The sequence below is a fragment of the Castor canadensis genome, chromosome 12 (genome assembly GCF_047511655.1).
Source record: "Castor canadensis chromosome 12, mCasCan1.hap1v2, whole genome shotgun sequence".
Lineage (NCBI taxonomy): Eukaryota > Metazoa > Chordata > Mammalia > Rodentia > Castoridae > Castor > Castor canadensis.
The window spans coordinates 27,507,636-27,524,373 of record NC_133397.1 but is presented as its reverse complement, the minus strand read 5'-3'; the positions used below and the strand labels follow the sequence as shown (position 1 = coordinate 27,524,373).

Sequence of the window (16,738 nt, the reverse complement as noted above, 5' to 3'; positions counted from 1 at the left end):
AGCTTTGGGTTTTTTTCCCTCCCTTAAATCTTCTCCAATCTTACTAATTCTAGCATCAATTTCTGAGAGATGAGTACAATAATGTAACTGAGTGTACATTTTGCCTAATGCTCTCATCAATTCTACCAATCTCTGCTTTATACTTTGAGGTTATATTACTAAATGTAGACTCATTTAAGATTACGACTTCTGAATTAATTCTTACTCAGTGATTTTACAACCCTGTTTACTTCTCAGATGTCTTCTAAGTCTACTTTGCCCAAAATTAAAATAGGCACAAGAGCTTTGAGACCTCATGCACATCCTTTGTAGATAGCATATACCCTGAGCATGTATTTCAATCACTCTGACAAACTTTAGCTTTTTGGAGAATTTTTTCTTTTATTTTTTTCTCCTTTTTTTATTGGCAGTTCTAGGGTTTGAATTCAGGATCTCATGCTTGCAAGAGATTCTCCCCTTCTTTCTCCCCTTCAGCCACATCTCCAGAACATTTTATTTTAGTTTTTTAAATGAAGTACTTAGTACACATACATTGAACATAATTACACATATTCTTGGATTTAAGTAGTCTTCACAGATTCATCATAATTATTTTAAAGTCCTTGTCTGACAACTCTAACACATTAGTTTCCCTGACTGGTTTTACTGATAAGTAAGTGTTGCATTTTCCTGTTATTTCACATGCATAGTGATTCCACCAATATACCCTGAGCACTGCTGATGAGATGTTCTTTCAACTCTTGAGTCTGTAATCTTCCCTGGAGTATGTTCAGTTTTGTTTTAGCAGGCACAGTTGTCCTGACAATGAAGCTTTTGACTTTATTCCTAAAGTGAAGCCTTTATTACTGGGAAGAAGCCTTTCCTCTCCATGAATGGTCCTGTGGACCATTCTATCTTCTCTGTGACAGACAGCAGCTGAACTTTCTGCACACCTCTTTCAGCCTTCTGGCTTTTGATCGATCTCAAAAGTTATATGTATGTACAATCCAGGAGCCAGCCAAGGATATTCAGGAGTTCATGTGTAGAATTCAGAGCTCCTCATTTGTGGCTCCCTGCTTTCTTAACTCTTCCTTCATTCAATTTCCAGCTGGCCTGAAGAATCAAACTTTGATCAATAAGACTGCTGCTTATATTTCAGTTCTATTTCTTCCATCCCACAGATATAGAGGAATGTTCCCTGGAGAAAAGTTGTATAAACACTAATATTACCGAATGTGTTCTAGACTTTCTGTATTAAAGTCCTTATTTCTACCTCGTTCTGGTCTTTTTACCAAGTCTGCTTATGAAAATTTACGTATTCTTTAGGGCAGGGCAGGCTTTCTCCACCATGGTCATCACTTCCTTTTGCGCTTTCCCCAGCAGAGGCTTTACCATCCATATTTCTATAACAATCTGTTCAAGGCAATCTTTAAATTTCCAATTGAAAATCATTTCCACATTTTTAGGTATGTTAATACAGTAGCACCCCACTTACAGGTATTAATCAATCTAGTAAACCATACTGAATACTAAATTAGGACAATTATTTTCACTGACAATGATAACTTTGAAAATAATGGAGTCTTTTCAATTTCAAATTGTTGATATAATTATCCCATTACTTTTTCCAATAAGAAATAAGGTTTCATTCCTATCTAAATGTGTCAAGATGTGGCTAAACTATGGTTATATCACCTCAAAATCAAAGTTATCTTAAAAGCCACTTAATATAGGTATTATTTGGGGTATAACTGTGCACCCAAGAAGTTATGAAAGTCTTAACCCCAAAACCTGTGATGGTAACACCTCATTTGGAAATAGGGCCTTTGCAAATGTAATCAAATTAAGCTGAAGTAAAACTGATTTAAAAAGACCCTAAATTCTGTGAGTGGTGTCCCTGAAGTATAAGAAATCAGCAATAAAAATTCCACTCTGTCAAAGTATTTTGTGTACACAACTCAAAATGTCCAATACTCCCCCCTCATTAATATAAAAAAAAAAAGCAGCATGGATAACACATACATCAATGAAAATTAACATTAATAAACATGGATATGGGCTAAAAAATGTTAAGAAATTACCTAACCTGGAAATGACACTTGAGACAGGAATAGAATTTAAAAAAAAATAAATAAAGAAGCATATATGGGTAGCAGTATACACTACTATTTTACTCTCTAATTTCTAATAACAACAATTATTACCATATCTAAAAGAAGCATAGAAATAGGAATGTTAGTATGACAGCCATAAAATGAAGACAAATGTTACAGTATGAGTCTAGCAAAGGGACCCTGAACATTTCTTCAGTATCAGCTAATCCTCATATAGCTCTGTGTAAACTGACCTTTGAAAGATTTATCCAATGCTCAAAGATTGCAAAGGCAAGGACATTTCTAAAAAAATTAATGCAAGTACGTTAGAAAACAAATAATAAAGGGATTCGCTGTGGAATAGTGTACTACATCAGAAATCTTATCTTACCTGTTGAATCACTTCTGGATATAGCATGGGTAGTCTTTCTGCAATAAGAGCCAACCCACCCATTCCTGCAAAAACTTGTAATGGTGACTGAATGGGACAGGTTTCAAGTAAAGACTCATCTAGTATCCCATCCGTGCACTCATCACTTGGAGTAAGAGCCTCATCTTCTGGACAGCAACCAATTAAATCTCCATGATCTACACAACAAATTACAAAAAAAATAAAAATAAAAAAGGGATTGACTAGGTAAGAAGAAATCTACTTTCTAACACTCTTTCATCTCCAAATCAGATATTGAAGCTTCCTTTGTATTCAAGAAAAGAGCATAAATATCACAGTTATTGATAAGGCTAGGTACTATATAATGCTTTCAAATGACTTCTGGTATTACCTTTGCAGTTGTGATACTCAAAGCATGGTTCATGGGCCAGAAGCTTGGGCATCGCCTAAGAGCTTGACTGAAATTAGAATCTCAGCATTAAACATGAATCTACAGGTAATTTATAAGTATACTGATGTTTGAAAGCACTATTCTTTAGGGCATACAAGTTATATTCCGTGTTTTTTTTTAAAGGCCTCAAAAAAGACTCTTACAAAAATATATATACATTAAGTTTGCAATTAGGATAAATGAATGGTAAAGACTCTGACTAAAAACTAAAAGTTACAGTATATTGATATACCTTTGATTTACTCTTTAGAGAAACCAAAGCATCCATAACCAGACATTACAAACATATAAAGAAAAGGGGGGAGGACAGTCTTGCTGAAAAACTGGGGAACAGCTACAAAAGAAAAAAAATGGTCAGCATCTAAGAATTAAATTTCAATCAGGAGAAAGACTGAATGCTTAAATGAGACCATATCCATACTATGAAATTTACTGCATATGCAGTATTTATAGTGGGGAAAATTAGTAACAGCAAGAACATTTAAACGACTGGGGAACATAAATTTTATTACATCCATACAAACAATAGCCAATTAACAATGTACATTTTAAAATACATTAATGGAATATATAATTAAAAAACTAAAATGTATGAACCCAATTCTGTGTGAGGAAAAGTGTTTATGAGCATTAACTCAATATAAATTATCACTAAATTATAAACTGGGGTTCTAATGCATAAAATGACAATTGACATAGTTCTCATGGAAATAACGTTAGAAAGGAAAGCACCTCAAGCTACAAGAGGAACTAACACAACTTAAATTTCAAATGAAATACTGTCAATTTTTATTATTTACAAATAATGCAGGCAAAAAGAAAATATCTTAAGTTCATGTAATGAAAACAGAGGTCAATAAAGTCATAAGCTGCATAATTTCTATCTCTTATATGACAGACTCTAGTTTTAAGGTATGATGCACATACCTTTCTCAGGGTGAAGTCTTTTAAAAGAATCTGTTTTTGACAGACTCGGGTCTGTGATAACTCTTGATCCCAATTTAACAGTCAGATCTATTGAACGGTAACCCTGAGGAAGTTTTCGGTCATAGAGGAGAGTTAAAAGCTGGGCAAGTGTCATTTCAGCTGGCAATGGCTGGCCTAAAAATGAAAAAATTCAGGTAAATTGAAGTCTAAGAAGAAGACATTTACTTATATGGATTTACCCATTACATGTTATTGTCACTAAATCATGGAGTTTGATTTGGACACTAATTTTAAAACAATTTAAATTAGCCACTGGAATATCTAAAAAAAAAACTGAGTTTATTTGTGACATATGTGAACAATAATGTTTATAAAGCACAGTTAAAGTAAAACACCATGGGCAAAACAAAATCAAAGGAATATACATGCTCGAAAATAAATAGTTGGCAAATATTTCCATAAGACACCTTGTAGCAAGAATTTTAAGTCACAGGGGCTGTATGTTGAGGCAGAAAAATAGCTAAGGATAACATGTTAATAAGTGGCCAAAGTTGTATTTTAAAAAACATTATTTACTAAAAGAGGTGCCCAACCCACAAGCCACAGCTTATTGACTTTGCTACAAATCAACAATGTAAGTTAAGAAAGATACTTCAATCAGTTAGTTGGCAATTTGACCATGATAAAGCAAAAAAAAAAAAAAGATCATAAAATGGGTCTCACCCACACCGATGAAAAGGATATTGGCCAAAGAATTCATTTAACTACCTGCAATATATCTTTAAATCCACGCCAACGACTAGGCCTACAAATTTGCTTAACACTGCATTCTGTGCAATTTACTTTCTGTGTTAGTGTTATCACACTAAAGGTAAAAATCAGGAAGCCAGCTATATAGTGAAAATATATAACTTCACAATGTTAAAAAAGGATATTTAATTCTGTTCTCACTTCTCTCAAAAGGAAGTGTAACTGAGAAAGTCTCATTTATTGTACCAAAAGCACCTTACCAAACATGATTCTGGTCACTACACAATGATTTATACAGTTGGAAGATTATTCAAACTTTCTTTGATGTTTATTCATTGTAAATATTACCTGCCAAGAGTTTGTGAAACAGATGAAACACTGGGACAGTAATGATTTTGTTGGCAGCCTCTGCACCTGAGGAAGTACTTCCCATTTTATCAGGGATTGTCCTCCCCCTCCTGGATGGTGGGCGAGGTGGTGTAGCTGACACAGCACGTTTAGATTGAGATTTCAGACCTAAAAGAAAACAATCAGTAACATTTTATATAGCCTACATATAAATATAAAGTAAAAATGAGTTTCTAAAATATTTAAAGCTGGAGATGTGGCTCCAGAGATGGAATGCCTAACTAGCAAGTGCAAAGTCCTGAGTTCAAATATTGTAATAAAGCACTAGTTAAAGCCAATATAAACAAATGTTTCTTTAATTCAGTATATAATCTAATTTTATTTGTCCTTCATGGCCTACTATAAGTAAGTTAGGCAGATGTGTCCAAGGGACTAAACTTATGGCTAGCTGTTAAAAATCTATGAAATACAGATGCCCATCCATAGATAGTCATCAATAGTAGCAAGGCATTTTTGCAAATATGTGTAAGCAAACTAATGTAGATTATTTCTGTCGAGATTGAACAGATATAGCAATGCCAATAGAAAGATCTCCTAAATGAGGACTAATGTGTGCTGAACCTTCTTTCCTTTTACTTTACTCTTTAATTTCCAATGCTATGTTTAAACTTAAGGCCTTCACTTGAGCCCTTTTGCTTCTGCTTTTAGTGGTTTTTCAGATAGGGGCTCACATTTATGCCAGCACTTACCTCAAACAACAATCATTCTACCTTCGCTTCTCAAGTAGCTGTTATTTCAGATGTGCATCATCACACCTGACTTGTTTTAAAGACAGAGTCTCACAGGCTATTTGAACAAGCAGGCCTGGAAATGCAATCCTATCTCCATATTCTGAGTAGATGGGAATACAAGCATGTACCACCACACCCAGCCCTCTAAAAATTTAAGGCTGAGCTTTCTTGTGCTTTGCAATTTGAGCCATGCCCCTAATCCATTCTCATTTGCACTAAAATCACTTCTTCTCTGTTAAAGAGATAATCCTCCAAAATTACCAATTATCCTTGCTATTTCTTTTCATTCTGAACCTAATACTGAAATATTTCAGGGAGGGGAAGGGGGCCCCTCCTCCCCCCCAAAAACCCTTATTTTTCAACCAGTCTTTGATATCTTTTATTTTCTAATTTTCTGTGATGAACACATTGAATGAAAACTAGGAAGTACTTTTTAGCTTTGCCTTGCTGTTTTTTTAAGCCCAGGGGGTTACAGAATGCATATGGGACTTGTAAGAACATGACTCACTCTGGTGTAAGGGTAGCATCATATCAAGTTTAAATGAACTGTCTAATTCATACATGTTCAGTATCTGATGAAATTCTGTAATCTTTGGGCCTAAAATAAGTTTAATAATTCAACTGCCAGAGCAGAGAGTAATAGAAATCTGGTGATATTTTTAAATTATTAAAACTCTATTAAGTCAAATTTTTGCATTAAAATACATTTCATTACTTGACATTTGTGTACATATAAATTGCTAAATTTCATAAAAACACAAATAAAATAATGATTATTAAAAAACAGAATGCATACCAGAGGCGACAACAACACTGTAATTGTCCTGAAATCCATTTTCTGCCTTAACTTTTTCCTTCTCTTCATGGTTCTTCTTTTCTTTGTCATCTTTTTGTTCACTAATTAGCTTAGCTGTGATACTTGGAGTATCTGTAAGGAAAAACTGTCTAAAATACATTTGTTTTTCTAAATCATTAAGAAAGGGAAAAAAAAAGTTTTTCAGAAGCTTATATAGGGTATTATCCCTAACAAAGAGGCAATGTACAGGAATGTAGAAGAAATGCCGTAAGATAAAGGCTGATATTTCAATACTTGCTGATAATAATCAAAGGACATACTGCTGTTCATAAAGAAGAATATTTAAGTTCCAACCTCTGGGAAGCACTATGTATCACAATAGTCACCATCAAGAAGCAGTAAAAAGCTATCAGTATGAAAATTTGCTTTAACTACAGTTCGATGTGCTTGTACTTACATATAACTCATGACTCACAACACAGATATAGCAAGAAAGAATATAGCTTTCAAAATAAAGAAACAAGCTTTAGAAAGGCTACTTGCAACCTATGGATGGCACATAATGGGACTGAAGCCCAGGACTCACACTGAAGCAGTACACTAGACTTCTACTCATGCTGCAAATGGCAGTATTAAAAAAACAGATTTTGGCAAAAGAGATTTTGTCATTTGTTATATTTTTATTTCAAATTAAAAGGAAAACAGACAATGAAGTAGTATTTTACCACTCTTTAAAAAATGAATACTAAGGGTTTTCATAGACAGTTACTACTCTCTAATATTTCTTTCTTCAAACTGGTATATATAGCATGGTATCAAAAATCATAATTTTTTAATAGGCAGTAAGATAATGATGTGATTTAGCTATTAAGAAATCCAAAGGTTGAACTGTTTTGACATTAGGAATTCTTCTTGCTAAAGGGATGAGATAAGAGAGTGACATTTTAGTTTTCTAATTTAACACAAGTATGATCTAAAATATTTTAGTTGAAAAGGTTGATCTTTTGTACAATCTCCTCATTTACATGTTTATTTGAGGATCTGGAAATACCCCAGTGAGCTTCTTACTACTAACTGCTCATTTCTAGAGCTCCTTACTACTAGCAGGTGCCTTTAGTTTCAACTTTTTTGTGAAATTTAAAAGTTCTGTAAGTATCACAAATGCATAATGCAACAATACATTTTACATTTTAGAAAACAGCCAACCAGGCCAGGGTTCGTAGTCCCTGCCTATAATCCCAGAACTTGGGAGGTTGAGGAAGGAGGATCTCAAAATTCAAAGCCAACCTAGGCTACATAACAAGATCCCATGAAAAGAAAACAAGAGAAACAAAAGAACGAAGAGTGAGTGAGAGAAATGAAGAAAGAAAACAACTAAGCAACCCCAAAAGACAAAAATATTGACTCAAGTCAGAGTAAAATATTTAATTTAAAAAAAAATCACAAAATTAATTCATAGCATACATAGTAGTGTAAGAAAAACATGCAAAAAGCACTAGTTGTTAGAATTTAGACAGCACCATCAGAAGCTCAGCTGATTTCCATGTAACTACTTTGGTGTCCAAAAATAAAAATCTAATAAAAAAACAAAAAGCTTTTTATTATCACATTGAGATATCACATTGAGAATAACTTCTTAACTTCCTGTTTGAAGCTGCTGGTTTGGAATTACACTTCTGGCCAAAATGCAATGTGAAGGACCAGACTTAACTCTCCCATTTGAAGTAACTAATAATCAGAAAAATACATGAAGTAATAGTTTTCAAACACTAAGATTAGGCAGGGAGATATGGCAATGCTTGGGTAAGTATAAACAAATCAGGTGAAGTCTAGGGCTGCTCCCACTTATTGTCTGAAGAGAGTCTCCCACAGCTCACCACAATGTAGGTATCACTTGAGATTGAGGATGTAATAAGGGACTGCAGGAAGACAAAGGCAGTTATTAAAGGATCTCATTCAAGTCTTCAGTGGGTACAGACAAGCATTCATGTGAAGAAAGGACAAGGCCAAGGACAGTACTACCCAAAAAGGAGCAAAGGGAACAACAACCTGCAGTCTCCACTGGGATATGTCATACTGTGTTTCCAGTGTTCACTGATTTCCTCATAAAGTACTCATTAAAGGAGCCGCCTCAGTAGTGGGGTCACGTGAGCCCTCTTCTGCTACATGAGGCCACCCTGGTCTTCCTTTCCTCCTCTTCCTAACACTGTACACATGACTTCTCTAATCCACCTCACTAAACTAGGTCAGAAAGTGGCTCATGATCTGCTTTTATGGAGACTTCCTCCACATTTAAAATTCCATGAAGGTCCAATAGATTTCTCAAGGAAATAATCCCTATCCTTCTTTACTTTCCTCTGGAAACCTGCCACTCTGTGCCTCTATTACTCTAACCTCTGGACAGAGTTTGTCATTCCATCCTCAACCCAGAGAGAAAGCCTTTTGCTCCCTCAGAAATTGTCATAGTGCTGGCTGAAGTCCAAGCTGATTCCCAAGTCTCCCATTTGTCTTTTCACGCTCACCAGGTCATCACAAGTGTTCCCTCCCAGAGGCCTGAATCCACAGCGGCCATCTCCGCCATGGCGGTTCTAGGTGGACAGGCATGGGGTTCACATCACCTTGTTACCCCCTATGGAGAACTGTAATTAACGTATGGCCGAAAGGTCTGAGAATGCTTTAAACTAATGTAATTGTTTATATGTGTTATTTTTTGTACTTTACGGAGTCAAGCATTGAGCAAAACACTCCACTTGCCAGGATATCCAGAAAACTAATGACTTTAACCAATTTTCAGTTTTTTTATTTTTATGCATGTTTAAATTGAGTTTTCCAAATACCAAATTTAAGACTTTTTGTGGGTATCTTTTGTAACTTCTATCTTTAGGATGGTTCTTAAACTGATACTGTAAAGTTAACATGTAAAAGCTGTTCTTCCTTCGAAAACAATGTTTAAATTAGGTCTAACTAAATCGGAGGCATTCAGGAATTAACTCTCATGCTCGGAATAAAGGGGAAAAAGAAGGTGGTTTTGAACTGAAGAGGTAAAATGGATCATGGAATTTGACTGGACAAAAAAATCTTAATACTGTCATAAATATAACTTGAATTCAATTCTCTTTTGCAATATATGGGTCTACTAACAAGTTTCTATATATTGATTTTGTATAGAGAAACAGTTTAAGATTGCTTTCTTCCTGGTTAGTCACTGAAATATAAGGTAACCAAGAGTATTTTATTTTAGGCCAGGCACAGGTAGTTCACACCTGTAATCCTAGCTCCTCAGGAGGCAGAGATCAAGAGGATCGCAGTTCAAAGCCAGCCTGGGCAAATAGTTTGCAAGACCCTATCTCAAAAAAAATTTATGCAAAGCAGGGCTGGCAGAATGGCTCGAGTGGTAGAGCACCTGCCTTGCAAGTATGAGGCTCTGAGTTCAAACCTCAGTACCAAGGGGGAATAAAAAGTGTTTTCTCTTATTGGGAAAAGAAACAATTTTGTCTATGTTCGAACTTTTGTATTTCCAAATGCAAATTAGAAAAGAGAGATGGAAAGGAATCAGCATGTAAGAAAGATATAAGAAGGTATAGCTTTAGAATAGAAAGCTAGTAAGAAAAGAAAAATCTTTTGGATGAGAAAGGACTTGTAATATTTGTCCTAAAGGACTGTTCCAAAATGGAAAAAGCAAGCTAGGAAAAAAAAACTGAATGCTCAAAAAAGTTGCAAAGGGTATAGCAGATCTTAAGAAGTACATAAAAAGGACAAAGACATGGCTCAAGTGGTAGAGCACCTGCTTTGCAAGCTCAAAACCCTGACTTCAAACCCCAGTACCACAAAAAACAAACAGAACAAAAATCCCAAAGAAGCATATAAAAGAAAAAGTTTATGAAAATGTGTGATCAAGCTGGCTATGACTTAAGAATTACCTAAATTTTTTTTCTAAGGTTAAAACTAGCACTTAAATCTCTATGTCTACAAAAAGGAAGCAATCTTAGACAGTACCATTCAGATGGGAAAACCCTGCCATTTGGGCAGTGCTGTTATTTAAAACCTGGCCTATGTGACATGTGTTTGACTGTGATGCTAATTGCTGCCAGCTCTTTTTGTATGTTGAATGTATTTGCATTCTCTAAATATATAATCCTTCTAGAATGCAAAGCTTAGAAAAAAAACCACTTTACCAAGCTATTGCCCTCTAAATTGAAACTGCTAGTTGTAGACTTGTGTTCATGTATTCCTAAGAACCCTTAATGGACTCCAAGTAAACCCAGTCTAAGAGTCAGTTCTCAGAAACCTCTTTGCTGCTTAAATTTGTGTGTGTTGGTGGGGGGGTTGGGGGGAAGGTCTTATTGGCACAGACTTCAGTCTGGCCTATCATTCTCCTCCAACATAGGATTAGATCAGACCAATAGAGACATACTGGCAACAGGGAAAGATCTACTAGGACAAAGCTTATGATGGTGACAAAGGATAGTTCAGAGATAGCAGTTTGGAAAAAATGGCTCAGGAAACAGGGGAAGTTGTGAGAATCCAAACAGAGGCACTTGTGCCAACACTTCAAAAGTAACTAAAGCTACATTGTGAAGAAATGGTTCATAGCATGGTTAACTGGCACAATGACCACCTTGCCTTTCTATCACACAGTATTTCTATGGCTCCAGGAGAAACCCAGATGTACCTCCTCCTTATCAAACCATCTATTATTAATATTTAAACTAAGAATGTTTCCTGCCACCCTCGGGCTATAAAACTACAAATGATAAAGCTCAAGGGATAACTGTACTAAACTCTGAACATGGCTCCTCCTTGAACACAAAACTGCCACTGGTTATGATCTCCAAAGGAAAGGATATACCCCTTCTACAAGGAGACCCCTAGATCATTCCTGTCCTGGGATTCCAACTGTCCCAATTGACAGTGACCAAGGGCCAGAGACTCCTGACCTAGGCCTATGCCCCATACCAGCAGAAAGCAGCCAAAAACTGACTTCAACTTCCAATTCCTGACTTCAGGGTCTTTCAGTGGAATGTTTCCAGAGTCCATGAGGGGAGAATGACAGGTAAGTAGTTACACATAAGCAGTGGGGATATGCAAAGGGAGCCTACAATGGAGGATTCTTCAAGATCTTGAGGTCTCAAGGGGGTAAAATGTTAGGTAGCAGGTAAACATAAGTGGTTACTATGGGAAGAAGAGATCACAGCGTTTCTGAGGAAAAAGCCTCGTAATTAAACTTTTTAACTCACAGGTAACTAGCATTTGTTAAGATCAAAATAGCTTACCAAGGTTATGGGATATAAAAAGATGTTTTTGAGACTCCAAGTCAGGAAGGATTAAGGGATTAATAAAGAGCTTTCTTCAAGCCTAAAGTGGATCTACAGTGATCTGAGGAGTCAAGCAGACTCAAGCATTTGTACATTGTAATGCTGTCTGGTGACATGGTAATCAAAAGAGTATGTTGCTTTACCATGACCTCTGCCCAGCGGGCTGGTCCACTGGAGGAATTTAATGCTCCAAGCCCATTACACTTCAATAAAAACTTGGGCTGGGAAAACTGTCATTCTCACCATACAGATGACCCACGTTCAGTCTATTGAAGATGTATTCATTCTTAATGAAAGTTAGCATCACTTTTGATTTAAAAATAATAACCAAATCACCCTTCTAAAGCTTAGAAAATGAAAAGGAACAGATAATTTTGAACACATATGAAAGAAAATTATCCAAAATTTAAAAACATGGGGAAAAATCAGAAATTTGGCAAGCCATGCAATAACTTCAAAGAGCCTCAGAGAGAAGTAATTATAATAACCAAAGGGGATGGGGCTTGGAGACAAAATATTTGAAAAAATAATGGCCCAAACATTACAAATTTGATAAAACCTACAAGCCCACAGACGGAAAAAACTCAACCAATCCCAACCATAAGAAATGCAAAGCTATGGAGCTGCATATCAGTGGTACACTCTTGCCTATTATGCATAAAGCTATGGGTTTGATCAACAGTGAATGTGAAGAAAACTAAAGACATTTAATAGTCAAATAGGTTAAAACCAATCTATTATTCTGAGATTTGATTTGTGTTTTTAACTAATTAGTGTACATTTCTAGCTTTGTCCGGATACTTTCTCTTCCTTTAGTTAGCAAATTTCCCTTAAAAACTGAAGTCCCCTTTTATGGATACAGGTTATCAACATACATTCTTATGTTTATGTTAAAATACAAACATGCACACTTACAGGTTATTTTAAAATCTAACACACATAGATCACAATTATGTGTGATCTCACACAGAATTTGAGGGACGGAATGTGTACCATGCTCACTTTCACATCCGTAGGACAAAGTACAGGGCTTGTTACATAGAATTCATTCACTCACTAACTAGAATATGTAAGAGGTGATACACTCAAACCATCTAAAGTTGATATTCATTCGGCCATTAAAAACAGATTTTTCTTTAAATAACTTCAATGTTGCTTAAAAGCATCATTCTGCAATACATACAAAAAACCTAGGATAAAATGTTTCAATACTTTTTATACTAACAACTATAAACAATAAGCTGACCAGTCAATTACAGCCATCTGATTTTCATCTAATCACTCATTTCATTTAGAAAATATGTATTAATTAAAATCATGACAACCAACCTAATACCTTTTAATTCATCTACTATACAATGGGAAGTTGATTTTATGATGAAAAAATTCCATCAATGGTGACAATGGTTTGTCATTACTAAACATAACATACATCATAGTCAAAGGACTAGTGATATCTAAATATATTATTACACATTGTGTTCACTTGATTGCCTTATTTATATTTCAAACTATAAAGAAATTTTGACCTTTTCTGGTCATTAAAGGGTTGCTGAATGAAAACAATTAAGTTAAAAAAAAAACTAATAAAAATTTTATATACCTCTAACATAAATTTATAGAATTACAGAAATACGAGTAATTTTGACTTGCCTGATACTCGGTCAAGAACATCTGATAATGTTGTTGAGACTGGCAAATGAAGAGTACGAAATTTGTGGCCAGCGCCAAACATTGGATGCTGGATGACATGGCTAGTTGCATTAATTCTACCTTTGTACAGCTGAAAATCAAGAAATTAAAAGAAAAAAAAAAAGCAGCTTAATTTAGAATGTTTCATTATGAAACAATTTCAAAAGCATTCAAGAATAAAAACTTGACTAAAGCTTAAAAAATATTTTTTAAATATGACATGCTTAAACATGACATGCTTTCCATATGACTTGTTGTAAACTTTAGCATTTGAAGAATCGTACCAAATATTCTGTCATTCTTTCCGAAAATCAAATCTTAGAACTCAAGGTACAGTATATAATTATGTTATTCTAGCACAAGTGTGGTGGTAGGTATCCTAAAGAGACTTTCAAGTCCTGTCATTAAGTACAAAGTTTGTTCTAACTTTAGTTTGCTTTATTAGAAATGAGAAGAAAATAACAGATGAGTGCAGGCTCTCACAGGAAACCATATGATACACTAACACATAGCTAAAATCATTAAGATTTAAGTGTTGAATACTCACAGGACAAGGAGACTGAAGAAACATTGTAACCTTCTCATCTTCCAGCATCAACTGTAAAAATAATCTTCGTACAAATCCTGAAATGTTTCCAGATGTTGGAAGGTTACTCCTTTGAGGAGCTGTCTGAAATAGGTCACAGAGAACCTGGCAAGGCAAAAGATTTACAAAGTTAAATGCAAGATTTATTCCTAGCTTTTTTGGAGGGCAGTACTGGGCTTTGAACTCAATGCCTTGAGCTTGCCAGGTAAGCTCTCTACCACTTGAGTCATGTAGCTTTTTGTTCTCGATTATAAACAAGGAAAGTAAGAATGTAGATTAACAAGTATATTTTAACACATCAATTGCAACTAAAGGAATTATTTTATCTTAAAATATACGAAAACAGAAGCAGATATACATTTAAAAGTGTAAGAAAGATTTCTGTGGGTAAGAATGACTACACCTGGCAAAACTGATTTATTTTTACCTTTAGTCAAAATCAATGTTGTTACAATATAATACAATTAATTAACTTTAAATGCATATTGAAAATATGCCTTAGTAAGAAACAGAGATGATAATTAGGTCAGAAAGCAACAGGGCACAAACATTTTAGGATACTCAAAAAACAAATAAAATTTTCAAACGTCCATAATCATGCCCTTCAATGACGTTGGTATTTTAAGCATTTTCTTTTACTTAGCCACGTTCAGCGGAGAGGAATTTCCCTAATAATCAATTAACACAAGCAGTACAATGTCTTGCTCAACCTCTTAATAAAGTTAAACCATTCAGTATTTCCAAAAAACTTTGATTTCTCTCCTTCTACATAATAAAGTTCAACCTAAACAAGCACTATTAAGAGAGGAAAGTAAGTTGACAACTATTCACTAGTGCTTCCCTATCTCAGGAGAAGCTCTATGCTACCTACTTTATACAGACTATAATATTTAATCCTGTCAAAAGAATCTTTGAGGCAGGAATGAATTACTAGACACATTTTATATGTTAAACAACTTCCCCAAGATCACAAAAGAAAGAAAGGTACAGAATTTGGAGAACAACAATAATTACTCTTGAAATAATTCTAGCTTACAAGATTTTTGGCCATGTAAGCTTAACAACTCATTTTTTCACATCCAGAGCCTCCTATGAAAAACCTATTGCAATGTCTGTGGAATGTGAAGAAAACCAACAAACTAACAGTTATAGCAATCCGATTATACCAAAATACAATAGCTAAATTCAAATTATCTCACAAATGACCATTGTCAAGTGATTGATCCAGTTCTAGCAGCTAAAAAATATTTTTTGGTTGCTTTTTATGATATAGGAGGTTGAACTTGCTGGCTGGGCAGGCACTCTACCAGTTTTAAAATAGTATTGTGTTGAGCTTGTTCTCTTAAAGCAGTGCGTTCATGTCAGCTTTAAGAGTATGTGATTTTAGAGACCATTTATATTGAGGGAGGAGATATTACAACGTGAATTATGGTATAAATTCAGATCTTAAATGCACTTACTCCCAAACTTTATCATTTCCCTGAGTGCAATATGACATCAGACTTTAAAAATTAGGCACCTAAAACCTAAGATAGTTTTTCTTATTACCTGTGCCATCAGCTTTTGATTATTAGGGTGGCATGAAATGCACTGCAAAAAGAATGCAACCGTTGCATTCTCAATTGCTGTCCGCTGTAGAGTAGTCAGTCCTGTCGACGCAGCTGAAGAAAGAGAAGCTGATCTTGAACTGGTCTGTTGTGCACCTAAAGTTTGTGCTCCGGAAGTGGATGCAGAGTGACACAATAAAAACAGAAGTGCTGTCCATAGTGGATTGACTTCAGAACCACCCAGCCAATCCTTCATAATGTGGCTATTGCCAACTTCTGTCAAAAATCTAAGGACGGGAGCAACTAGGTCTGCTGTGATAGGCATCTTATTACAATGCTGTGGGGCATGATGCCGCCTGAGCTTGTCCTGGGAAATATCAATTGACTGAGCAGTACTTTCTGAATACGAAATGTGGCTAAAGCAAAAACTGGCCAGACTCCGCACAAGAAGAGAAGGCAAACCTGAGTCTAGTAGTTGTTTGATAGCTTCTGGAGACTGAGAAGAGGAAGCAAGGGTTGCCAGATGTGACTCAGTTAGTGTAAGAGGGGCCTGTGCATTTTTAGAGTCATCCGTTAAAGACGAACTAAGATCCTGTTTTTTGCTATCATCTGTCATGGACAGTCTGTGGTGACACTGCACTGGAGGAGGGGTAATTCCCATCCAGCCCATGAGCAAGGAAAAATAATTTGGATGGATGTGACACATAGAGCAAAGTAGACTATCAACAGCTTTCTTCAGAACCATGTTGCAAGGAAGAGACATGGACCAGTTAAAAAGTAACCTAGGGAAATAAGAGATGTCACATTAATGATATAGTTATCTTTTTAAGAAGTCAATCACTGTTTCAAATATTCCTATTAGAGATCAAACATACTGACAAAAACATACCGTTTATAGAAATTTCAAGATTTCTGTCTATACTTTTTTCTCTACAGTTGTATGTTAAATATAAAAGGGCAAGACATAGAAGTTTATTCCTACAATTTCACCTATTTAAGAGGTGGAGACTGGGAGGATTGCAGTTTGAGGCCAGTGTGAGCAAAAAAGCTAGTGAGACTTCACCTCAACAAA

The 16,738-nt window shown here is 35.3% G+C and overlaps 1 protein-coding gene across 11 annotated transcripts in view; it reads right to left on the bottom strand.

Annotated features, from left to right (window-relative positions):
* The window catches only part of Birc6 (baculoviral IAP repeat containing 6), a 218,981-nt gene that overhangs the window by 55,491 nt on the left and 146,752 nt on the right, over nucleotides 1-16,738 (bottom strand). For 10 of the 11 annotated variants that reach the window (XR_012439655.1, XM_020180666.2, XM_074049470.1 and 7 more), the window contains 7 exons: nucleotides 15,668-16,448; nucleotides 14,081-14,224; nucleotides 13,495-13,624; nucleotides 6,527-6,658; nucleotides 4,940-5,107; nucleotides 3,842-4,015; nucleotides 2,464-2,660 (listed from right to left, as the gene is read on the bottom strand). Coding sequence is in view for 10 of the 11 variants with exons in the window: in XM_020180666.2 (XP_020036255.2) it covers nucleotides 2,464-2,660; nucleotides 3,842-4,015; nucleotides 4,940-5,107; nucleotides 6,527-6,658; nucleotides 13,495-13,624; nucleotides 14,081-14,224; nucleotides 15,668-16,448 (1,726 nt within the window). In the remaining variant the exon portion in view is untranslated. Of the gene's footprint in view, nucleotides 1-2,326; nucleotides 2,376-2,463; nucleotides 2,661-3,841; nucleotides 4,016-4,939; nucleotides 5,108-6,526; nucleotides 6,659-13,494; nucleotides 13,625-14,080; nucleotides 14,225-15,667; nucleotides 16,449-16,738 lie in introns of all 11 variants that reach the window. The other variant, XM_020180650.2, reaches the window with a different exon arrangement.